The sequence below is a fragment of the Anas acuta genome, chromosome 2 (assembly GCF_963932015.1).
Source record: "Anas acuta chromosome 2, bAnaAcu1.1, whole genome shotgun sequence".
NCBI lineage: Eukaryota > Metazoa > Chordata > Aves > Anseriformes > Anatidae > Anas > Anas acuta.
In genome coordinates, this window is record NC_088980.1 from 137,744,708 (window position 1) to 137,771,403 (window position 26,696).

Below are 26,696 nucleotides of genomic sequence, written 5' to 3' on the forward strand. Positions count from 1 at the left end.
TTTGCATTTTTTTTTCCTTGGGATGCTACTTTTGCTATTCTTGGTTTTGGTTTCATCTCATTTGGCTTTAAAAATCTATAGCACAGAATTTTGTGTCTTAGTTACCTAGTCTTCCCTTCCAGTAAATGGAGAGAAATAAGCTTTTCTAGGGAACAACTCATTTCTCCCCACTGTAGACATGGAAAATGTGTTGGAGTCTACATGTGCCATTTCTTTCTGGTGACCCTAAGGGAGTCACTGGTGACTCGGAGCTTGCTCTGGAGTGCCTGCACTGCTCTTTTCTCAGACTAGGGCAGATCACCCAGGACCTTGGGTCTGAGGTTTGTTGTTCCCTTCATTTAAAAGAAAATTGGAAATGAAAACAATGTATATATATACATATTCAAAAAACGTAGTCAAGGCAGATGGTCTGTTGAAAATGAAGCTGGCAGTGTCTCTAGGCTGCTTTTTTCATGATTGACAATGGGTCTTAATGATGACAATGGTGATTACTAGTTTGAACACCATAACAATGCTGCAATTAGCAGCAATAGAAAGGTGAAGGTTTCAATTTCACTTAGTGTTTTCGAAAGCTGCCTTATATAAACGAATGTTTCTTCCGATTTTGCACAAAGCACTGTCCAGAAGGGATGCAGGTGCCCGTTCTTCACGAGCTTCACAAGCTCTGTGGTAGCCTGGTCACACCTCACACGACGTGGTACCGTGCTCCGGGAGCTGTGAACGCTAACTTTAGTTTGTAGCTCACGTCCCTTGGCTCCCTTCATAGTCAATGGAGGAAGATTGGCTCCCTAGGGGGTGATTCTGAGAACCTCAACCTATTTTCTGCTCCGGATCAGCCGTTAGAGTTGCCTGCCTCTCCCCACTGACTGTAGAGGGAGCCTGGGGAGAGCAGATTCTCTGAGCTAACCTCTGGCATGTGTGACGGTCCCCAGGTAAGTATTTACACAAAATACAACACTCTGTAGGTGCCTGGAAGTCCTTGTGTGCCCATTAAGGTATGCGTTGAAAACCAGGCTCTTGTCCCTTATTGCAGAGAGAGAGTTAATGTCAACCTATTTTTTTCATCCTTATGGGTAGTATCATAATGCAGCACAGCCAGAGTGAAACCTGGTAATTCTAGTGTAAAATAAAGTCTGGTTCATTTTTGTCCAAAAGTACAAAATAACACGGTTTCAGGTACATGTGTTATTCAGTTTTCTGGTTTGGATTTTTTCTAGATATGCTGACTTTCAGGTAGATTTCAAACACACAGTTAGTATGGTACAGTACAGGTCAGATTTTATTGCTACTGAACAGAGGAAAAAAATTACACATAGTCATGGATTTTGTCTTGATAATGTTAGGCTTCGTGTTTATTCGCTTTTAGGTAGGTAAATGTGATTTACTAAAATGCGATTAAGTAGTTACCTCATTTATATACTGAAGTAAACCAAAACCATAATCTCTGTGAACGTATATTGAATTAAACCTTTGAATTTTCCCAAGTAATATGTCAATAAAATAGAAATTAAAGTATTTTAAACAGATAGGAATGTCTGGCTTAACGCAATATAAGGCACTGTGAGCAAAATGCTGTAGAAAATATTTTTTTCCTTAGCAGTGGTGAAATTTAATGTCTCTTACAGCACCAGTTTTGTGGTCAAGTCTTGTTTTGTAGTGAGTTTGAGAAGAAAAAAGTTTTTATCTGTGACTAACCTTTTCATCACATTTAATAGACCCTGAGTTAAAAGATATTCTGTGAGGTTTCCCTGTAATAAATTTTAAATGAGCTTACAGAGGCCAAATTGATATTTTCCCCCTTTTCTTCTCTGTTTTTCCTTCCTGGGAAGGCTCTCTGCCCTGAGTAAAATGCCATGAAGTGCTAGGTGACTTGATATTTCGGGCTAGGGGGGCTGTCTTTTGATATTTCAGCAGATTATTTTAATTGAAGATGATCATGAAGTTGGATCCTCACTGTCGGGACCAGATCATGCATTTTCTGAGCGAGCTGCTCCCCGGGGGTTAACACGAACTGTGATGGGATAGACTTTCTTTATCGAGGCTTATAGGTATGCTGCTCGTTTGGGCAGAACCATGAGTCATTTCCAGATAGACTTGGAGCATCTCCACTCTGCATATCGGCTTGCTGCTTGTGAGTCAGCAAAACTGAGGTGCTGATGACCGGCCACTTGAAAAGGAAGGCGGGTGGCAGCACCTGTGGTTCCTCGCGCGCCCTGTGCTGCGCAGGCATGGCACCTCCTCGTCCTCCCCGCCCGGGAAGCTCCCACCCGGGGTCTGCAGCCGCAGAGGAGCTGCAGGGCCGCACAGTGGGGAGCGGGGTGGGAGCAGGCGGGTACAGCCCCACCAAGCCCCGATGGCCCTGACGTTACGTGGTGAGTGCCCGGGGTGCCTGTGCGTCAAAGCCATGCAGCGCAAAGAACTCCAGTTGCTGTAAGGTAAGCAGTCACTCTTCTTTTTGCTCGTCCTTATTCCCACAGACAGGCATTACAGTCTCCATATCTGAAGGAATAGAAAGGTTTGTGTGCAAAAGTGATGACTGCAAAAGCTAGCTGTAAAGAACTAATTTAGAATCTTTTTTGTTACAATTTACTCTTAAAAGAAAGCTACTGAAACCCCCCTGTGCTTCTCCCTGTGAAATTTTTGCATACATCCCTGACCTGCAGTGTCTAAGCAATAAGCAGATATATTAAATAACTGTTATTACAGACACAGTGGAAGAAATAAGTAAATTTTGACACATCCGGAGCTATTGCATAACATCTGGTGATTCATAGAAATGTAAAGATATGAGTTATCAAAAGAGGTTTTAAAATTTATGGTCAACCTAAGCATTTTTGAAATAGAGTGCTCCTGAATGACTGATCCGGTACCTTAATTCCTGTAGCTATTTCTTATCTTTGGGTGCTTACACCTTGTAAAATAAATGCAAAGCAAGCTCCTTGCATGTCACTGTGTTTATTTTTCGGTGAAGGTTTTATTTTCACTAATTTCATTGAGAATTCTACTAGAAAGCTGCGTGTTTTTACAAGCACTGCATTCCCTGAGATCTAGCTCTGATTAGATTTTTCTGTTGTTTCTTAGCCAGTTAATTACATTTCTTCACAAATAAAGTGAGAGGCATATAAATTTAGTGGTATATTCAGTAGCCTGCATGGTGTATTTTGAATTGCTTAGCTCTTTCCTATTTTTAAAAGATTTTGTAGAGGAGCACGTCTCTGTGATCCTAAGTGTGCAGTTACATTTTGTGTATTCAGTGACCCAGTATTTTGTAGCATTTCATATGAGCCATAAGAGAAAATGAACAAAGACTAAATGCATGAGTCATTATTTGCTGAAAGGATCTCGTATTCCCATTTTTATTGTGTTCCTCCGAGTGAATATATATGATTTTTTTGTTTTGCAGGGATTGAAGGTTTTTGCTAGTGAATATCAGAGCAAATGTGCAGTTGTTTCCTTTTGCTGTTCTTTCAACTGGAAAGTACAATGCAGCCCCAGCATGTACTCTCTAGTTCTGATAATGGCATGAAAAGTATGGAGCTTTAGAGAATGTCAACTAAATACTCTGGCTATTAAAAAAATAAGAAAATGCCCATTTCTCTGCAAAAAAAATCACAGTCCTTTACCTTTTCCAAAAATGCATGCAGTAAAAGAATGTAGAAACACTTTTACACTAAACCTGCTAGTATATATAACTATTTCATCATGTAATAAATTTTGAGGAAGATAGGTAAAATAACTTATGTAGTCTATGCTAAATGTCTGAAAATTTCAATAAAATACTTAAAATAAGCTAGTTATAAATACTTCTCTTTCTGACTATTCAGAAAATATATTTTGTGCAGATTGTTGTATGGTTTTGGTTCTAAGCTGATTATAGATGAAACTGCTCAGTCACATTGGTGTGTAAGTAAGGGATGCTATGGTTTAAAAAGCCGTGACCAAAAACCCCAGATTAATGAATTCACCGAAGTATGTTTTTCAAGAGAGAAACCATAGGTAAAAATTCAAGGCTTTCTGCGCCTGACGATCATTCTTCAGGGGCATACTGCATTTTGATAATTGAGAAATTTCCATATAAATTAACTTGGAAATGGGACAAATGTAGGTTCAGTATTCCAAAGGGGATGAGGGAGCATCTTTCCTTCTTTTCCCCTCCAGTTTTCGATTCAGCACATTATACCTTGTACGACATTCCCTTTAGATCCTGACAAGAAAAGCAGTTGCACTTCTTAACTACAAGAACGTAACATGTTTTAGCCTAGCTTCATTTATTTCAGAAGTATTTTAGAAATATTTGTACATCATTTGTATTTCAGAAGTAATGTAGTCTGCAATTCAGGAAAAGCTACTTGAATCATAAAGATGTTTAACTTGCCATGTTTGCTCTTACATTTACTACTGCAACCATAACAAATATCTGTTTTACTGAACAGGGTGGTAAAAGAGCAGTCTTTTGTTTTATACAGAGTTATAAATCTTGATCTGTATAAAGCGGAATGAGTTCATAAATGTGCATTTCATTGGAGGTTTTGATGTTAGCTATTTAGGCACTGACAATTGGCTTACAGTGAAACCGTCTCGTGGCATTGTCAACACGACTGGTTAAAAGATTTGAAACCTTATTAAACTGATGGCATGGCTGCCTGTTGTCTCAGCCAGCTTTCATCTCACTGACAGGTCTCCTGACATATTTTAAAAATTGGCAGTGTCTGTTGGTCATGCCCAGAATTACAATTGAAGTTATGTCTGTTTGGACGTCTTTGTCCTTCCAAAAACCAGGCTCTCCATCAATACTTAGTTTTAGCCTAACGAAATAAAGGCTGAAATTATCCATATAAAGACATTTTCCCCGACATTCTGTTTTTCATCAGAAAAAATATTTTAGTGGGAGATTTAGCAGTTAGCTATATCTTTATTTTTTGGCCTTTATTTTGCAGATTTAGGAGTTTGAATTTCTTTAGCAGGCACCACCTTGTTGTTAAGAATGATGTCAGTAGGAGATGGCCACAGGTAATAAATGTTAGATGAAGCTTTGTTAAAGATGTGTTATTTGCATTTGGTTTAGTATTTTTAATTTTTCTTCATTTCTTCATTTAATTCTTGCAGAAGCACTGAGTAAATTAGTAGTAAACACAACCAGAAAACAAATCCAGTGATACATGGTGTAACTATTTCCTGTTTAAAGACTTTATTGTGAAAAATCTCAACTTTAAATCGTCCTGAAATCTCTTGAATTCTTTAGGTATGGTTGGGTATGTGGATTTCATTTCATTATTTTGATTTTCAGTGGGCTTCGAAACTTGTTTGCTCCCAGTCTTGAGTGGGTAAGTTTCGGGTTGTTCACCACCTCAACTATCAAATGTATCAGGAGGAATCTGGCCTCTCAAGGGAGAGGTGACAAAGATGAGACAATGCCATGAATTGTGGTCACGCTACAGAATATTGCTAGCGATGCTAGAAGAGTTTTTACTCTTCACATTAATGAAGTAAAAATAAAAAAGATAAACATTTTCAAAGTCAGTAGTCTTAATACAAGAACAATTTTTGCTTCAGCTGTTCACTTTTTATTATATAATCTATACTGCATGTTTCAGAGGAATGTTCAGATGTTACAATATTAGGATTTACTTAAAAAAAATAAATAATTATGCTATAGCCAGGTTTTGTTATTTTAAGAAACATTTCTTATAAACAATTTTTCACTTAGATTTCAGTGGTCCAGGCTGCTGTTTGCCTTGGCATTAGGGAAAAGTTATAAATAGGTTTTAAATCCCCAACAACAGCATTTCTACTGAGATATAAGTACTAAGAGGGAAATAGCTTTTCTGGAGAAGAAAATCTCTCTAAAAGTAATGGTTTTGAGAAAAGCTATGAAATATGGATTCAGATGTTAGGCACTTTTACGAAATCTCAGCCTCCTAGCCAGAATAAATTTGGAGATACCAGAACCACTAAATGGGGCTCCTGATGCAATGAAGGGAACCTCATTTAGAGTGGGTGTTGGTTATGCTGTACGCACTCCATTTCTTCTCCTTTGGACTTTTCTTTGAGCTTCCACAGATGAATGCTTCTCTCTTCTCCCTCTCATTCCCTCTTCTGCAGAAGGCATAGAGGAGTAATCTGAAGGTGGTCATGTTCAGGGAGTTTGTCTGAAATTATCAGGAATTGTGCCCCCTTCCTCCTTTGCATTATCCATTGGAACTGAAAATGAAACTTTTATCTTCACCAGGGACCTACTGCTTTTTTATCCGTTTGTTACTAAAATAACAAATTCAGAAGACTTAGAAGTTACTGTTAGTCACGGTAAGTGTGCGTGAGTGCTACATGCGTTGTGGTCTTCGTACAAGAGACCGTGGACAACCAGCATCAAAGCTTCTCACACAGCTTCTGCCTTGGGGGCTTTGCACTCCCAGCTGCTTCTTCAGTGCTCTCAAATTGAGCACCTGTGAATTCACCCTGGACTTGTGTGCAAGGCTACGTGTCCTCCACTCTGCAAACTGCAATACAATATCGCATAAGAACAGCAGAGACAGCATGTTACCTCATTTCAATTGTAAAAGTAATCGTTAATAATTGTAGAGTAATTGTAGCACTATTCCTTAGAGTACTACTCACTGTAAGAAAAATGTGCCGGTCACTGTAAACCAAGAATCCGTGGGTCTTCTAATTTAAATTGCCTTTTTAAATCTTGCTGTTTGCTTTGTGCCTGCTTCTGATGTGATTATGATTCAATTTTGTCTCTCGTGCTGATCTTGAATCGTTACTTGAGAAAAATCTCCATATATCTGGTTCATATGAAGAAATACAGGTCCACCCAAAGTCTGCCTTTTTGTTGCCTATCCTCAGGATGGGATGTTACAAAAGATGACCTGAAAAGATACTATGATCTCTGAGAAAAAGGCTGTGAAGTGCTTTGAAAATAAGTTTTATTGGAAGGCCTGATGCAAACAGTTCTCTAATGGAAGAGCTCTGGTTTGCAGCTGGACATAATCACCTCGCTGTGCCTGAAAGCATTTGCCTCTTTTTGAGAGATGGGTATAGCAGTATATAGGTCTTGGATCCCTGGTGTTGAGAAGGTTGTGATTTTGCCATGATCACAAGATGCTTTTGAGGGCAAAGAACAGGAAGATGAGCAGATTCAAAAGAGTAGCTAAAAAAAAATGAGTTGCATATCTGTATGACGTGTATTGCTTTTTATTTGCTCTTTATCTTATGCTCTTTATGCTTGTTTTAACTTTTTAACTTTTTATTTTGTGTGTGTGTGTGTGTGTCCTGTTGTCTTTCATACGAAAAAATGTCGTCTTTTAATACAGAAGGTGTGGTCTGTCTACACGTTAGTCTATCTGTACCTTTGCCTGACACTGTGTGGGTAGCTTTCTTTCCTTTAGTTCACTGAGAACCAAAATGTGCACAGTGCTTGTGTGAGCCACCTCGTATTACTGGCCTCAATATGCCAGGCAGCCACTGAACCTGTCAAGAACTGGGAAGTTTAGAAAATGCTTAAGCAGAACACAGTTCTTGCAGTAAAACTGGTGTGCAGGTTGCATTTCTAGAACAAATCTATGTTTGTTTTTTTTTTGGGCACCAGAACAAATGGACCCGTGTACTAGAATATGGAATATTTATGTTTTGTTACGCAACATGAAACACTGGCATAATTACAGTTATACAGCAGTGAGCTTGATAACGGGGAATCAGGAAAGGAAATTGTCTGTGTTGGAGCTCCCTTTGATAGTCAGCTGATTTAAGAAAGAAGTCCTAATTTTCTCTTGATCTTCGGAATTACTATTTTAAAAAAATCTGAGTTAAATTGGTGCTTGAGCTTGGTCATTGAATCAGGTGATAAAGCAGCTTTCCACATGTCCTCATCAAAACCACTTCTGAATTTTCAACCTTGTTTCTGATTCAATGACCAAATCGGTCCTAAGTACAGGAAGCCAGAGGACAAAGGTTATGAATAAATTAGAAAAAGGACATTTTCAGCGTTCAAGAGTGGGAATGACAGGAGGGCTTGGATGCAGGAGTACTTCTGGGCAAATGTGCAGGCAACTGGAGTATCACAGTTTGTTCCCTCACGAGTACTTATCCTGTACTTAGAGCCAGCCATTACCAGGTCCTGTACACAGCATTATGGCAAGTACAGAGCCCTCTTCTCATTGCCCATAAGTGTTGCTATTACAGAAAATGTAAAGTAATGACGGAAGCTCAAATTAGAAATAACCTGGATTGCATTTTACTTTATCTTTCTCTTCTGTCCTTGATTTCTTTTTGTTTGATCTCTGTAGGCATTATTTTTGTGTTAATTATCGCAGTAATGTAGATTTACAGCTTTGTCTTTTTGGCAGGTTTTTACTAAGCAAAATTTGTTTATCTTTTAAAGTTTATCTTCATTACATTTTGCATTTTTCACGTCATTCCTCCACGAGCTCCTTTGCCACTCAAATCAACTAATGCTAAATACTGATTGCAAGACATTCAACTTCCAAATAAGAGAATTAATTAAAGCATTTTGGTCCACTTCATTGCAATACTTACTCCTTGTGTTTGCTTGCAGTTCCCTGCATTTTAAAGATAATAGCAGAGCAATACTGATCAGGTCCCCATTCCAGGTTCCTACAGTATTTAGGCTCCTGTGTTAGTCCCTGTGATTACACACAATTTGCACAAAATTCCAATCATTTCACTATTTCTATTATGATGTTTAATCACTTTATTTTATGTGGCATGGATCCAGCGATGGGGCCAGGCCGCTTTGTAAGTGAAAGGCTTTTTTAACCCCAAATTTTTGAACTCAGAAAGCAGGCAGTGAGACAACATGCACCTACTGCTGTTGGGCTGCCCTGCCTTGAAAAGGGCTTTGATTCAGTAAGGGTTCTCTGGAGGTAACTTGTTGAGAAAAAGAGAAAAGAGAATTAAGTTGAATTAAGATGCATAGCATACTTTCCAGTCTTTGCTTGTGAGCAAATCTTTGATGATTCTTGACAAAACGCTTTCAGGATGTGTCATAAAATACTGCATCTCTTAGCTATGACCATGTTTACTGAGTTTGGTGTGTTGCAGAAGGGTTTAGATGTTTGACTTCCATTTCCCACGTTTCTTCCAAGAACAAAACATTCCACTCAACATTGCCTTAAGCCAGAGCTTAAAGAGGAGCTAAGGCATTAGTAGGCTGCCTGTACGCAGAATAGGGCAGCTCCAGTGCCTCTCAAAGCAAAGGAGGTGAACCTAGGCTTGGCTCTGAAAAGGGATGTTGCATGTGGAGGAGCTGTTAGTGCCGGTGCAGCATGGGCTTTATTAGGTGTGGTTCAACTGTCCTGTGGGACAGAGCTGTCACCAGCCACAACAGCAGCCCTAGTGCACAATAAAGCAGTCATACGGCATAAAACACATAAAATGCTTCCTTGTTAAAGAAAGAGAAACATCATGAAGTTTCTGTTTTCCAAAATACATTTTTACTTTAATACTGTATTTTTATAGCATGAAATAACTTGCTGTTGTGATAGGTCAACTGCTTTAATACCTCTTATGTTTTTACCAAACAGGATTTTTTCATCATGCGCCCAATATTTTATTAACCTTAGATCTTCTGAGGACACACTGATGAAAAATAAACAGTTATTCATCAGTCTCTGTATATTTGGAAAGAGATTTTTTTTCACACAGGCTTAGATTTTTCTTTCTTATTGGATGAAAACAAAACGTTGTCACTATCTTCTTTTTCGGAGTCAATATATTAAAAAAGTGTGGAATTCTGAAAGCTAGCAAATGCTCCCATATCTTTAATGTCAAATTTTGTGTTTTACACTACTGGTCAGTAACTGCATCTGAAATCTCCATTCAGAGATAGTATGTAATGCATTCTTTCTAAAATAGTGGAAAACGGCAAAACCAAAAGTGAACTGAAGAAAAAATGTCTAACCTCTACCACAGCATTATCTTTCTGTCCAATTTTCACAAACCTAAGTATTAAAAATCTATTTTTGCTATGATGTACTGATGATGGTCATTCTGTCAAGTTTTATCTGTATTTTAAGTGTTCATATCTGTGGTGATAATTTTCTAACGTGGCTATAATTATCCACTTCCCTTCTCCCTCTCGCCCCCACAAAATTTGTATGAATTTATAAATCAAACTCAAAATTTATTAATTAAACTCAAAATAGCCTTGGTTGTTCTTGTTTTGCCATAACAGCAAGAGGAAGGTGCATGGGTAGGTTTTAATGGAAAAGGAAGAGGTCTTTAGGTTTTGCTGTTAATAGCATATCATCTGTATAAACCTAAATAGTCTATTGATTTGGGAAATATCACCCTAATGATTAGGACAAATGAACTTGGTTCCACAGTAAGGCCACATAGAAGGAATTTAATTTGATACATGTTTTTCTTCTCAGCAAAGTTTCAGTTATATCCAGCATTAACCTGATTTCTGGAAAAAAAACATTCTGTGGAGGGAGGACCTCATCCTATATGATCAGAGTTATCCTTCGCTCTTTATTACATATTAATCTATTAACCTTGTAACTGTATTCTGCTAGTTCTCCTGGATATGCATTTCAAAATCTTTATACTACAAAATACTCATTGCCAGTTGTAAAAGCCAGATCTATCAAACTATCCATTTTGATTGTTTTTCTCCAGTGAAATTACTGAAACTTGCTTCTTGCTTTCTGCTCCATTTGTCAACTCGAGCATCCTGAATGTCTTTTGTAGTTTCTCGCAAAGTTAGCATGGCTCCCCGGCCTAACATCCAATCGCTCTCATGCCTGAAAAGTGCTTCAGTGAGCACCCATTTAACCTTTCTTCTTGCTTAGCTCAACAACGAAAGTAAAGGTTAGCTAAAAAGCTGTTATAGATCCCAACAGTTTGACAGTAACACCATCGAGAATGATGAAGTCATCACTAATCCCTAAAAGCTGTCATGAGTGTCTTCACAAAATGTTTTAAATCATCAGTTCCTTAATTACTTTTTTTTTTTTTTCTTGTCCTTTACCGTGTTCTCTTAGCCAATTGCTCACATTCTACTTAAGACTGACGTATGGCGAGTACTCAGTAATTTTGTATGATGGACTGCTCTTACTGAAAAAGCTCTAAGACTTGAAAAATTCGTGATCAGAGTTTCTCAGCTATTTGCCATTTGAGGCTCCAGTTGGTTTTGGCTGCCCTAGTTTTCATTCGTAACCTCACACCTTTTATAGAAATGCTGTTGTTGATGGAAGAAGTGACCAACACGATGTCCAAAATCTTCTCATGCATAGCCCTAAACTTCAGATACAATTTTGTCATTTGTATCATGACCTGGGAGAATGGTGTGGAAATCTAGCCTGCTGGGTAAGGCAGGTGATGTTGGCAACATGAGCTGTAAAGGATGAACTAGTTGGGATGGTTGTATGCACACATACAAACAAATGGGCATTAATTTATTAATGGGCGAACAAATGGGCATTAATTTATCCACAGGAATGAGAAAAGTCAGTATCTTAATTCATTTTTTTAAGTATTACCAAAGTAATGAAATCTGTCTTCATTTTAGTATCATGCAGAATACATCAAAAATCTTGTTTAAACTACAAGATTATGTTTATTTTAGTTGATTAATTTTAAAGTGCCTTTGATTCCCACACAACCTTCTCAGAAGAGAACTAGTTGTATAACTGTTTATTTCAGTGAGTTTACTTCAAGGCTAATGTGTCTCCCGTGGTCCTCCAAGGACTACCCAGCACTGGTGTGCCTCCTGCTACAAGAGGTCTGTATTTTCCTCCGTGTACACTGTTGTCATCTTGACTGGATGCCACCTTCCCATATAAATGCTGCCAGGTAGCCAGGGTTATCCTTTCACCTGCACACGCTTCCTAGAGGAGCCAGTGATCTTCCGTGTGGATTTTGGCAAAGATCCTGGAATAAATTTTCTGATGAAAGCTATGTGTTGAAGCACTTTGGGGGAATACTCACTATAAGGCAGACACCTGTAAGAGATGATCAGAAACTAAGAGGGGGGAGCATCCAGGGCTGGTATCAGCACTTCAGAAAACCCAAGTAGCTCTGGCAAAAATACTTAAATCTGGAACTGTATAGGAACTGTATAGGATAACTGTACAGGGAACTGTATAGGATATCTGAGGATGGACCTGTTACCTGCTGATACTTGAAGGAACCAGGCTGTTGTTTCTCACGTGCTGTTGTTACAACATTGTGGAGTGGTGAGAAGTTTTCCACACAGCACCTCTGACAACCCAGGCAGCAGAGGGCAGGGTGGGCATCTCCCTTCCTCCCGTTAGCCCTGGGATCTAAACTGGAGGATTTCCATCTAGGCAGAGATGACTGTTTAATCCTGCACCTTCAGGCACATGTTTCAGCTCATATAAGGACTGTAGATTGAAAGCCCCATACTTAAACTGCCACGGAGCAAGTTCTTTTAGCTTGGAAAACACCATAAAGTCATGTCCTATCAATATTTGTTATAGATGCTATAGCCTTTTCCACAAACACAAATCATTTCTCTGCAAATTTATGGTCTGCATTTATGTTGGATATAAATAGGTACTGCTGGAAAAATATGCACTTTTAATCCCATCCCATCAACATGTTGAAAAAGATGGTTGAACTGGGAATTTAAAGATATATCTACTATGGTAAATTCCAAGTTCCTGAAGGAACATGTCTCATTTCTTATTTGTCCAGCTCCTGTCCCCTTGGCTGAACAGGGCTTGGTGAAGCTGCTGCAAAACCCACCATTCATAGACGAGCCACCACTGATTTAATTCACTGGATTTAATAATGGGTCTTTACCTCATGCTACTGAAGAAACTGGACATTTTCATAATGGTTATTTTCTGCTTGCTCTTTTATGTAGGCGTCAAGACAGCTCAGTATGACCTATTCCATTTCTCCCAGACAGAAATATGAATCATAAAGATAAAAACTAAAACAAAAACAATAAAAAACTAAAGTTCCTTGTATGATATCATTTATATATTGTAACGTATTGTATTGACTCGCATTCATTAGTAAAGTTTCAGTTCTATGAGTTCAACACCCCCAAAGAGCCCGCAGAGATGTTACTGGGCAGAACAACTCTCATAGGAACTCCCATAGGACTGTCCATATTGTTGATATTTTTTTTTACTCTTTGATCATTTCTGAAGTAGCTATCTTTTTATGTATTTATTTATTTAACGGTGATAACGCACCAGCAATAACACAGTGTTTCGTTGAAAGAAAACTCTGTCCTTCATCAGACTTAAAGGTTTTCTTTGAAAACCATCTACCAAAACCAGGGTGCTTTCAAGAGGTGATAGCTGCACCTGCTGAACGATCCTTGTAGTACGAAACTGGAACACTTCAAAAAGATTAGACTCAAAATTAGATGCAGTGATGTATAGATGAACATGATAAATGCTGTGTGGCGGCTGAGGGAAGAACTTTGGTGTCAGAATGCCTTTCTAGGAGTGTGAACTCACTATTCTCACATACTAGGTGGAGGAAATCTAGGTTGCTGCAAAGTCTGTATTTTTTCCTATGTCATGCCATTTTGTCATGGATTAAATTTATCACAGTCAAATTTAATGCGGATGTGGTGCTTTATATTAAGTATATAACTTATTTTTATGCTAGTTTGTATAGATTGAAAGCACGTTACTTGTGAAATTATGGAAAATAATGTGTTTATGATTACTTAATGCAAATGAGACAGTCTGTGCATTTACTTTATTTTATTTTCACATTCTCATCACATTTTGAAAATGAGTTCTGTTGACTGTTGCTAGAAACAGTCCACTGATTTCCACTGTTTTTTTGGAAATGGTATGTGAAATGTAAGTAAATATTCTCAGTTCTACAATATGTTCAGCACTTCAGACTGAAGGAGATGCTGCAGTTGTTTTTAGCCTAACGGTTGAAAATTTTATCAAAATTTGACTTGTTACAAACTAAAAATAATGGATATTACATAATTTCATTTAGGACCTTGTAACACAAGGCATAAAATACTGTAACTGCGCAATTTTAAAAATAGTTTAAATTAAATGCCTTGACCAGCATGTATGTTTGTAGGCAGTAGTACTGCAGCAAGGCACTAATCAGCTAAGTACCATAATCCTCCTTATAGGGTAAATTCTTACTTGACCTCCAGCTATATACAGCACATGGTAACAGCATTAAACTATAACACTCCTCTCATGCTCTCAATAGCTTCCCATTGGGTCAGCTCTCTGACTTGAATTGCTGCTTCATATTCCAGATTTTTTTTTTCCTGATGCCTTATATTTTGTGATTGCATTTTGAGGGAAAGGAAAGGATTGTAAAGTATATTTTGAAATCGCGTCTCAACATTAAGAGACTTTTTATGTGATTTTGCTGAACCTAGAGGATTAAATGAGAGACCTAGCCAGAACAGAAATTGATGTATTCTCATGAACCTGAGGCTTCCTACTACCCAGACGTGCAGTGGCTGATCAGAAGGTAAAGCAGGGAAGAAAGGTGCTAAATGTGTTGTGTGAAAATTATGTGTAATGTTCAGCATTTTTTGTTCTCTTGGGGATATTAGGAAGATATTTTTTATTTTTAGCAAAAAGCTCATTGGAGGTACAGAAAAACTTTTTATTGTGCTTCAGATATTTGAGAATAGTATCTTTAATGAAGTCTTGCACTTTAATTTACTTTTTTAAATTGGATTTTATTGCCTGTGACTTATAAATATTTCTTGGAAAGTTGGATTTCCTCTTGTAAAAATAGCATATGCAGCATTTTGGATTTTACTTGCATTTTATATTATTTGGAGTACTTTTTAGTAACAGTTCAGTGTTGTATTAACTCTTTCTTTTGCTTCAGTATTTCTGTGACCTACTATTCTTCTAACACCCCAGGTTCGAAAGTCATTTGAGTCCTGCTGTATGACGGCTGTTAATTGATTCCACCCTTCTGGAAATGATTTCTTTGGTGTCAGTACTAAGACAGGCAACTAGATTGCATATTCTGAGCAATTATTCGAGAAAGAGGTTTAGCCCATTGAGCATTGTTTTTATGATTAGCTGTTTTTAAAAAAATATATTACAGAAAATAAGTGAGATGTTTCTTGTGCATATTTGCAGTGGATATCATTAGCAAAATACCCATTTTGAAAATGTTCAAAAATGTAAGTAAAGACAGATCTCAGAATGTTTTACTTATTTGTAAAAGGTAAGTATTCAGCAGTATAGCTGAATGAACAGTAGGATGAAAATATAGTTAGTTTATTTTTCTAAAATCAAATCACATGAATTAAAGGCTGCTGAAAACTCGGTCGTAATTAAGGGAGGACAAAAACATTTCTACTGGTAGTCCCATTTTCCTTCCCATGATGTTCTTGATGTAATAAAAACCTGTGAAACAAACTCATTGCTTAAATATTTGTAGATTAGCAAGGGGTATTTAAAATCACTAGTACTGTTCAGTGGTTCCTTGTTTTTTTTCCATGTTATAACTCATTTCCTCACAAACTGAAATTAGCCCTTCAAAGCTGCAATGCTGATTTGTGCTGAATTGCTTGTATAGCAAATATGTGATTCTGAAGTAATTGTATTGTTTTATATGTCTGTGCAGTCACGTCAAGTTCAAAGCAAAGTCGTTATCAGTGGCGAATTTCATTATGTTAATGATTTTGTTACCACAGATTTCCTTTCATCCCATCAATACCAGCCTGCAGTCAGCGAACTTGTATTTTCTGATAAAATCTAATAGAGATCAACATCCACAGTACTACTCTCATGCTTCAGTAAATTTTATAATCATCATTGTAAACTTAGTTCATTATTGTTTGGAGATACTTAGCTGGAAGGTATTTTAATGTTTCAAAATATGGTTGCGATAAAATTTGTAAGGCATAGCTGAAATGAAGAATGAAGTAATGGCTCAGATGAACTTTACTTAATGAATTGCTTAGATATCCGAGCGTTAAATGTACTTCAGCATAACCTGTTTAAAACCATATTGGTCAAGAAATCTGAGAAATACCTTTTCTTTTTATCAGAGTAGGCTGTTAAAATGATTTAGCTTGAAATTGGTTGCATGTGGTTGCGTACTTCTTTTTAGGTGTGAGAACCCAAGGAGAGGGGAATAGACAGATCAGAAGATCAATGTAGTATAAAAGTAGGCAGTATAGGAGAACTGCAAAAGAGATCTTAGAGATCTGGAGCTGCTTAGAAGTCAGAAAAAGCTATTTTATTTTTATTTTTTGTAAGATGGAGCCATAGGTGCTTTTGGAGTGTGTGCGGAATGACTTCTCATGCACAGTGTGACTCAGCAAAACTGGAGCAGTTTTACGAAATCTCTAATTGAGAGCAGCCCTGAGGAGAAGGACCTGGGGGTGTTGGTTGACAAGAAGTTTGACATCAGCTGGCAATGTGTGCTGGCAGTCCAGAAAGCCAACCGTACCCTGGGCTGCATCAAACCTCTGCTCTGCTCTCCTGGAGTGCTGCATTCAGCTTTGGGTCTCCCAGCGCAAGAAGGATATGGAAGTATTAGAAATGAGTCCAGAAGAGGGCCATGAAGATGATCAGAGGGCTGGAGCCCCTCTCCTATGCAGACAGGCTGAGGAGCTGGGGGTGTTCGGCCTGGAGAAGAGAAGGCCTCGGGCAGAACTTACAGTGGCCTGCCAGTGCCTAAAGGGGGCTGCAGGACAGCTGGGGAGGGACTCTGTGTCAGGGGGTGCAGGGATAGGGCAAGGAGTAATGGCTTTAAACTAAAAAAATGGAAGATTATTTAGATTAAATATAAGGAATAAATTCCCTGTGATGAGGGTGGTGAGGCCCTGGCACAGGCTGCCCAGAGAAGCTGTGGATGCCCCATCCCTGGAGGTGCTCAAGGCCAGGCTGGATGGGGCTTTGGGCAGCCTGGGCTGGTGGGAGGTGTCCCTGCCCATGGCAGGGGGGTGGGACTGGATAGGCTTTAAGGTTTCTCCCAACCCAAACCATTCTGTGATTCTATGATTCTATAAGCAGAAAATGTGAAAAGGAGCTAAATCAATACCAGCTAGTCTCTTACAAATACTTCCAAAGTAGGTAAGCATTTTGCAGATTCCCCAGCAGGGCAAAGGAAGTCTGAGGAAATCCTTTCTTAAGAGCACCTGTCAGTGAAATAACAGAGATCTCCCTGGAAAAAGGGCATCAGGATCTTAATTTTACACTAAGTTTTCAGGGATCTTTGCATGCTCAGGAGTTTTGGTTGCAAAGTCTGCAGCACGCTCAGCTCACCTTCTTGCAGCCTAGAAGTTTTTCTGCAAGGTGAAATGACAGCGCTTTATCTGCTCCCTGGCTCTATTGTAAAACAAGTGCCTGTCTATCTGTTGAATATAATGCATTAAACTGTATAAGTGTAGAAGAGTAGGACTATTCTTACCTGATCACTCAGCAACCAACAAATGCTGTTTTCCTGACAGGTGTAGGCTAGTAATGGAGAAACAAAGCTGTGCTGGCTGTGTTTGATGAGGTCTCTAACAAGAAGCCTCATCTATTGCATGGCTTTTATGGCAGAGTTCCAGTGGGAAATGTGAATTTTTACTTGCTCTGCATTATTCTTTCATGTACCGAAAGTAGCGCATTTTGCAAACAGCTAAGCAAGAATACAGTATGTGCAGGGCAAATATCTTCAGTTTTAAATTTCCAGTGTTCCTTGCTAAGTTATAGGAAACAGAAAACAAATTAGGAGTATTGCTTGGTAAGTTAAAATTAGGTCTTAAAAGTAGGTGACCAGTATTTGATTTTCAAGTAGTTGATCATGGCTCAGGCCCACTGAGCCCTTAGTAATTTTTTTTTTTTTTTAATTTACCTTCAACTTCTTATTTATAAAAATCTCTCAAGATGAGTTCAGGTACCCATATGTTTGGACATATCTTTAAAATTATGTTTTCTTGAACATTTTATTCAGTTCAGATATGTCTTTTATTGGTCTGAGAACAAGATTAGTAGCCAGGAACATCTGAGGTCTAATTTTTGCTGCGATACAAATACTTCTTGTATTACAGTGCTTTTGAATATCCATAGCTTTTGGAATGTGGTGAAACTTGCCTTTTCATATTTCCTTTTCCTTGATACTTTTGGGTTCATTTTTATAAATCTAAACCAAAGCAGACGGGGGGTTTCTCTTCATGGAAGAGTACAGATGAATGGCAAAGATTTTTAAGCTATGTAGTTGCATTACTGAAATCAGAGCCATCAAAACAGAATAGCCATGTTATATTCTCCCATGCCATATTTTAAGTACATATATTGCTATTATAGTATGGGGGAGTTGAATAATTAACTGCATGAGCAGGTCAGGTTGCTTTTTCATAGTATTAGTGATATTTGTAGTGCAGTGCAAGTAACATTTCCACCAGTGTAGGGTTAAAAGAGATGTGTTAAAAGCGTAAATGTCATGTATTAGTAAAAATAATGATAATCAGTAGAGAACAAGTCTTAGTTTCTGTATCAGAAAAATGAATTTTTAATAGACTGTGCCCCACAGGTTTGTGTGGGTTCTAGAACTTTCGAGGCCTAGCAGAGGTTTTATTTCATTGCTGGCTCAAAGGAGCAGTAGTCACAGTGGCCTTGCAGTGTTGGGACGAGGGGACAGTTGCTCAGGGCCACGGGCTGAGGACCAGGCCGAGGACCAGGCCACATCCAGCAGCGCTGGTGCTCCCTGAAAGTTGGGGTCACTGCTGTGTGCCAGGAAGGGGACGGTGTGGCTGCCTTCTGTGGTGTAGCTGCGGGGGGAGGTACGCCAGGACAGGCTTTTACTAAGGTGTCTTAAAGGTAGTTAACGGTGAGGAGTGGATTAGACAAAGGCTCATGAAGGTGAGTCAGAATTAGTGTGACCTAAAAATAGCAGTGACTGACCATAACTTTGTGAGTGCTGTACCTCCTACCATGATTTAACAGCGCTCTCTCAAAACGTAGACATGCAATGCACTCTACAACTGTGTTTGTTGCAGGTATTTTTAAAATAAAGAAGAGTGGCTAATGGTGAAGGGGGGCTTGAGTACCGTGCGGTGCGTTGACCGCTGGGCAGGACGAGCCCTCTCCAGCTTTGAATGTCTCTAACTAGAGTACTCTTGAGAGTTTTTTTAGCCTGTTTGTCAGATTAGTCCCTATTTTACAGGAGGTAAAGGCCGTTCCTGGCCGGTCGGGTGCACGGGTGTGCTTTGTTTGTGTCTCATGGATAGGATTCAGCTTCTGCCATTTGATCCTGGGGTGAAATTCGATCCCTTCAGCAGAGCTGAAATTGTTTAGGAAGATAGTCTGATAGTCCCAATCAGCGTAAACAAAGAATTAAAGCAGTGACTTTTACCTGTCAGGCTGCTTTCACCAAAGAAGAAAGCTGGGTTTTCAGGAAGGTCCTTTCTCTTCCAGGTGGCCTGATAGTTGCCTCATACATGTACAAGGCACCTGCATAAGGTTGTTTCTTCTGTGAAGTAGATGGAGGACTCAGCTGATCTTTATGTTACTGTCAACCATAGATGTTGGTCCTATATTCATGTCTTGGCAATAAAACAGAGGAGAGGCAGTGACTGCTTGTGGTAAAGGGTTTGAAAATGTTTGTTTAAGAGGTATAAAAATACGGTGCTCTGTTGGCACATCCTCCTCTCATTAACATAGTACATGCTAGAAAAAAAAAAAAGGTGGAGTTTTTAGAAATCTTGTGCCAGTTCCATAGGTGATACATTTTCCTGGTAGAAGTATGTTTGTCTCTGCAAAAAGTCTACAATAAATGCTTTTGCTTTTATGAAAATTCCCAGTGTTTCCAGAAGAGATTTGTCTTCTATTCTTTGCATTGCTATGAGGACAATGTGACATGGAGTCATATATATGTGTGTGTATGTATATTACACGTAATATATATATGTATACATAAATATATAATCTCCCCAAATGTGGCTAAAACACTTCTAACTATACTGTTACTTATATTACTACAGATACATGTATGCATATGTTTGATCCTGAAGAACGTGTAGACTTAGTATGCTCCAAGGCATATGTGAGATTTTTTGAACTGGCTTATGCATGGTTTTGTGTTTTACACAATTCATGATGGACTTGGTCCTATAAACCGCACTTCTGGGGGTGGTGTTTTGATGTCTTGGAGGAACAAGTCCATGTAAAAATCTGCGACTGTAAATATAACTTAACTCCTTATGTAATACAAACTCAGTATACATAGTGTGAATGTTAACAGTCGAGTATACGTACATACCATGTGAACACATACTTGTCTCAACCTTGCAGTGAAATCCATACAGATGACTGCATATCCATTGAATGCCATTTATTATTTAAAACTGGATTTGCATGGAGATGAAAGATTTTGCCTACACAGGGAACAGAATTGAGATGTTAGGCACATTTTTAATATAGGCATGGCAGAAACTTTCAGCAGTGTAGGTAATTTGCAATTGGAATATCTTAATTTGGGATGTGGCATATTTTTCATTGTCTGAAGTATTTAACTGAAATTGCGTATCTTCCTTAAAGTAAGCTTCTACATCCAATCTCCGTTGTTTTAATGAAAACTTCTGTGTCTTTGCAAACTCTCTGATTCTGGTAGTTCTGTTGTCCTGGTTGTCTGTTCCTGTTGTCTGTTCTGGTTTCAGACTTACGAAACTGTTTGTGTCACATGAGAACGATTCAGCCTGACGCCCCAGCAGCAGAAGCTGTAGAGTTTTCCTTAAACGTACAGAGGTTATGATTTCTGCTGGTACCAACATGACACTTTATTAAGACAGATAGGACATCTTAACTTCACCATAAACAAATAGGCATCCAAGTGATGCTGATATTACTTGTCATCCTTCACAGGAAGAGTTGCACTTTTGCAAGATTGAATTAGTTTCCTCGTTTGTAGATGCTGTTGTAAGGGTAAAGTACTTTAATGTTTACGGGGCTAGACTGGGTCCAAATCTTTCAGGCATTGTTTAATGACCCTGTATGGTACCTAAGACAGGACGCCAATTTGCCAGCCACCCCCTGCACGCCCTCCTCTCACACAACTGTGGTTTTCTCTTGCTGAGCAGCAACTGCATTTCCTTTCTGGCTGAGAGAGCAGTGTCTTCTCTCCTAGTCCCTTAGGCAGAGCCTTTTCTGCCTGCTTTCTTGGGCACCAGGGAGGCCTGTTTTTCCTTCTCCCCTTCACAAAGCTGAAGCCTTTCCTTATTCCTTCTAAGACAGCTGTGGCAAGAGCAGGCTGTGCCTTTGCTATTCTTTCCCTGTATTCAACAATAGGTAGGATTGCCATGGTGCTGTCTGCAAGGTTGCCCTTCAGCATCAGTGGCCTTTTGGGAGGGTAGAAAATATTTTCAAAAGGTTCTTAATTGCAAAGATGGAACAAAATGTAAGAGCAAAGGTCTGATAACACAGTAATAATTCCAGATTCCTGCAGGGAACTCCTCCAGCTCCATCTGGGGTACTGAATACCAAGCTGGATGTGTCTGGAAGAGGCATTTTGAATGCTCATTATCCTTTGAGGATTGATAAAGGCACAATCTGAAGCTCCAGTCTGTTTTTCTGTATGAATCACTACTCCGTTTTTAATTGATCCCTTCTATTCAAGATGCAAACAATGATATCAAACAAATGTAACCAACAATATATCAAACAGAATATATGTTGCGTTTTTAATATTCCAGGCAGATTTCCTAATAGGATATTACCGCTCATAAAATCAAAGACAATCAGTTATTTGCCAATGTCAGGAAAGAATATCTGTAGATATATATATTTTTTTTCTGCTTCCCTGAGAATCCTCAGAATTTTCTGTGGTAGATATGGTCTATGAAAAAGAATGGTACTGGAGATCTATTTTGGTATCTGGCTGGTGTGTCTTCTTCAAATGCTTGGACCAACACTATTGCCAAGAGTAGGGATGAGAAGGATTTTTTTGTCAAGCCAGGCAGGAGTTCGAGGATCTTTACTTTAGTATGCAATAAAAATATATTTTTTTTTTTTTTTTTTTTTTTTTTTTTTTTTTTACTTAAGGTAGAATACCTGATTTAGAAAACTGCCGCCACTGGATCTTTGTCTGTCCCCTTTTCTGCCCTTAGTACACATCATAGTTTTGTGGGAATGGAAATGTATATTTTTAAGCAATAATGACTGCTAAAAGATCAAACTAATGTAGTGATGTAGCCTTAATTTCTGCAGTGATTATAAAACCCTCTGACATAGAAGTATGTGGTCAAGTTATATCACTTAAGAAAGATTAGAAAAGATTATAAAATTTTGGTACTTTATAAACCAGTTATGACTATAAAATAGTGTCAATACTTGAATTTTATATTTTATGATGTTGTATTAGCATTTTTCCATAAAGACTGTTTTTTTGTTTAAACTACACACTGTAAGCATGCATCGTGACATACTTTCTTTAATTTGGTACAGAAAATGTGCAAACGCATTCACACAGAAATGCAATGAATGTTTTCTTGTTTGGTTGGTTTTCCTTCAGCTGATCATTGTATCATTTAGTAAGCATTAGCTGAATATTTATGCTGTAGGAAATATTGACAGAGTTCTCTTCCTTCTTCCTTGTCATTATCATTTAGGAAAAGAAGCCCATCAATATCAAGAGAACAGAACAGAAGATACGACCAAAGGGAAGAGCGAGACGAATACTCACAGTATGCTCCATCAGACAGTGCGATGCCCAGGTCACCATCAGATTATTCAGATAGGCGGTCGCAGCGTGGGCCACAGTTATACGAAGAACCTGAACTGGGTGATTATAGGGATTCCAACAGGAGGAGTCGCAGGCGTTCCAAGGAGTATCCGGTAGAAGAGGAGGATGCACAGAACAGAGAAGAATATGAAAGGCAGCGGAGGGAAGAGGAATACCAGGCACGATACAGAAGTGATCCTAATTTGGCTCGTTACCCAGTCAAGCCACAACCGTATGAGGAACAAATGCGTATCCACGCTGAAGTGTCCCGAGCACGACACGAGCGGAGGCATAGCGATGTCTCATTGGCAAATACCGAGTTGGAGGATTCCCGGATATCTATGCTGAGGATGGAACGACCGTCAAGGCAAAGATCTGTGTCTGAGCGCAGAGCTGCCATGGAAAATCAACGTTCATACTCTATGGAAAGAACTCGAGAAGCTCAGGGACCAAGTCCCAATCGTCAGAGGACCACAAATCATAGCCCTCCTACACCTAGGAGGAGTCCAATTCCTCTGGAAAGACCAGACATGAGGCGCTCTGATTCATTAAGGAAACAACACCATTTGGATCCCAATTCTGCCGTACGGAAAACAAAACGTGAAAAGATGGAGACTATGTTACGGAACGATTCACTCAGCTCAGACCAGTCTGAATCTGTCAGACCTCCACCACCAAAGCCCCATAAAACAAAAAAGGGAGGTAAAATGCGCCAGGTTTCTTTAAGTAGCTCAGAAGAAGAATTGGCATCCACTCCAGAGTACACGAGTTGTGATGATGTGGAGATTGAAAGTGAAAGTGTTAGTGAAAAAGGTAAGATTACTATTTTTTTAATTTTTTTTTTTTTTTTTACTATTTCAATATATGGATGTGGTTTGGTTTCCATTCCATTATATGGTTATTTTACATATTAGAATTGATTGCAGACACTTATCTACAGCCCTTCAGATGTGACTGAGGTTTGTTATGATGGGGGTTTTGTTTTTCCAATTTTGTTTTTCATTTATGTAAATCTCAATGTAATGATTTACATCGAAGAGAGTGTCACAGCTACTAGACATATCTGGATATGTTTAAGGAAAAATGTACCTTTTGAAATAGTTAATTAAATCTGTAAGTTATCTCTCAGTCTGGGCTGTCATACAAGGCCATGGTTTCATGTCCATTAACAGCAGATCTGTGTATTCCTGGATCACACATGAGTGCGAATCTGGATCAAGTGTGGGCGCATGACCGCAATTCTGTTGTATTAACTAGAGCACATGATGCAGAGCTTATGCCAGTTTCATGCTGACTGCTGTAGGTTAAAGATCATCTGATCTGGGAAAAAAAAAAAAATGCAAATTTAACTCATTCAAGTTTTTTGTTTTCTTTTTTAAATTGAAATGACTAAGGTGATTTATATCAATGGAGGTTCCTTATTGCTATGGTGATTTTTGATTTTAGTGCTTTTTAGGATTTTTGATGTTGCAGTTACTCCATTATCAGAAAGAAATTAATTAATTGAAATTATTCTCAACCTATGCAATGGTAATGTATGTCTTAAATACGGAAGCATTGGGAACCATCAGTTTAAACTGAATCTAGTTAATGTTAGTTCACTTGCTTTCATGTATCTTGTTGGTCTGAAATGCAATAGTTATGACTTGTTTTCAATTCTTTTTATGCCAATGCATCTTTACTAATGCTCATGAGTGGTGTGTGCCCCTTAATAACAATGTTCAAGGTATGAACATGGAGAAGAAAGAAGTTCCTTTCAGTGTTCGTCTGCTATTGTGGATTGGGATTAGAAAATTCACTGTTCGTTGTAAATATTTTATCAAGTTGCTTTTGAAGTACATAAGTCATTGGAGGTGAAACTACAATGAATTTGTATATGTTGATAGCAGAAACCATGGTCTGATAGCCAAGGAGCAAAATAGTGCTCCTTGAAATTTGGCTCAGAGACGAAGTAGGTAGTTGCATGCACTTCATCAAACAGCTGTGATGAAATCCAGATCTCATTAGTCTTCCTGACAAGCAGCAAAACTCCTATGAACTTCAGGGTGTTCATGATTTTATTCTTAGTAGCAACCTTGAGGAAAATAGAACCAATCAATTTCTGGGGAACAGGAGTAAAGTGCTATTTAGTGAAATTCACTATAGGAAACATTATACAGAATAACACAAAATATATTCTTTGGATATGTAACACACAAAACATACCTATAAATCATACTATATAAAAATGTTAGATTCTTTGTCACTATAATAAACTGGCATAAATTAGAGTTTTCACTGAGATCATTTTGTATTTTAACTATCACAGAAAACACATTATTACTGATAACAATAGTTAATGATAATGTCATCTCTCTCCTGATTTCTCAGGTAGTGAATGGAGCTAAATTGAGCATGTATTTGATAAACGCATGAAGAAAGCTTGAGAAATCTTACAGGAAAAATGCCCCGTTTTATGTTTTGCTGATCTGAAGTGAATTGCCACGTGTGGTTTTCATGTCATAGCTGCATCAGTGTGGCCCAGTGGTGGCCTGCGACTAGAACCAGGCTGGAGAACAGCCTGGTTTTTAAGAGAGGACACGAGCCACTGCTTGAGCTGGGGAAGAGCTCTGCCTGCTTCTAACTGTGCCTGCTTCCAGCCAGAGCTGGCGGCTGCTCTTTCTGGCCTTGCTGACGTGCTGGGAGGCAGGGACTGTGCACAGAGCAGGCAGCCAAGCCAGCAGTTGTGCCCATACCCAGAGTCAGAGCCAGCTGTAGCAGCCCTGCTCATGGTATAGGACGATAACCTCAGCCCCTCTGTACTTCTCCTCCACCCTTATTCCTGGAGCAGAAGCTCCCAGAAAGGATTTATTTGCATTTGGGAAGGTTTGGCTTCTGCTGGGCGTGGGATGGAGCAGAGAGGTCTGCCAGGATGATGCCTTCACAGCTGCTGCCGACAGGCCTGCAAAGTCCTAACTCTTTATTTTTGTCAATTTCTGTTACCATGTTGAGTCCATACAAGCAAGCGATTTCTTCCTGAATACCACCAAAAGGAATCCAGCACATAAAAGCCCATCAGTGTTCCTTGCATTGCACTGCAATACTTCCTTTTGATCAAACAGCAATTAATTATTTTAAACACCTCCTATAAAATGGGCTTCTCCTCCCCATGGATTACTTCCTTCCTGCCCTACAGGAATCCTCAGCCCCGAGGACTTCTTAGCTGCCCTTCCAAGTCACACACAAAGCCTCTTTGGCCAGAGAGGAACTGCTAACCCCAATGCATTTGGTCTTGGAGTTGCAGTTGGAGAGTGGCAATGTTAGATGGAGAATTTGGATGCAGTTATAATGAGTTCTTTAAAAGGAGAGACTAAGTTGTTCTCCATCTCCTTCTCTATGGAGTATCCCTAGTATTTGGGCCTGGTCTCTTTTCAGTAGCTGTCTGCTTTAAGGTAATTTCTCCTTAATTAAATAAATAAATAAATAAATAAATGTTGGTTTTCAGGGAGGGGACAAGACAAAGTTATTTTTCTGCTCATTTCTTGTAATGGCCAGAGAAAGCATTGGAGTGCTCCTGCCTCATCTGTGTGGGGAGCAGGGAAGCTAGGAGCAGAGAAAGCTGATGAACACCCGAACACCCAAACGAGACGCAGGCAGCCAGTAGACAGCCATGTGAGACACAGCCATGATGAAGGAATATTGTAGATGGAGGTTCAGCTGCAGAAGCAGAAGAGCTAGCTTCTTAGCTGCACAGGTTTTGTAATGCAACTATATTTGGACCAGGAAATTCGGGTCATAAACTAGGCTGAGGAATGGCAGGTTGGAGTCGGAGTCAGGAGGCTGACAAACAAGGGGAGTAAGTTTAGGAATTGCAAAACAAAATGTCATTGGGTCACTGGAGACCAGTGGATCGAGATGGAAACCAAGGCTGAAAATGGGGAGAACAAACCCAGTAGGTCAAGTAGGCTAGAGCTAAGATCCGTAGTTTGGGAAGAACAGCTAAAGTGAAGGCAATGGATCTAATTAGGATAACTGAGAAGGTGAACTGGAGCTTG

At 39.0% G+C, this 26,696-nt stretch overlaps 1 protein-coding gene across 50 annotated transcripts in view; it reads left to right on the forward strand.

Moving 5' to 3' along the window:
• Window positions 1-26,696, forward strand: part of RIMS2 (regulating synaptic membrane exocytosis 2) — a 447,566-nt gene that overhangs the window by 171,081 nt on the left and 249,789 nt on the right. For all 50 annotated transcript variants that reach the window (XM_068672461.1, XM_068672466.1, XM_068672422.1 and 47 more), the window contains one exon: window positions 22,550-23,475. In XM_068672461.1, coding sequence (XP_068528562.1) covers window positions 22,550-23,475 — 926 coding nt within the window. The remainder of the gene's footprint in view (window positions 1-22,549; window positions 23,476-26,696) is intronic.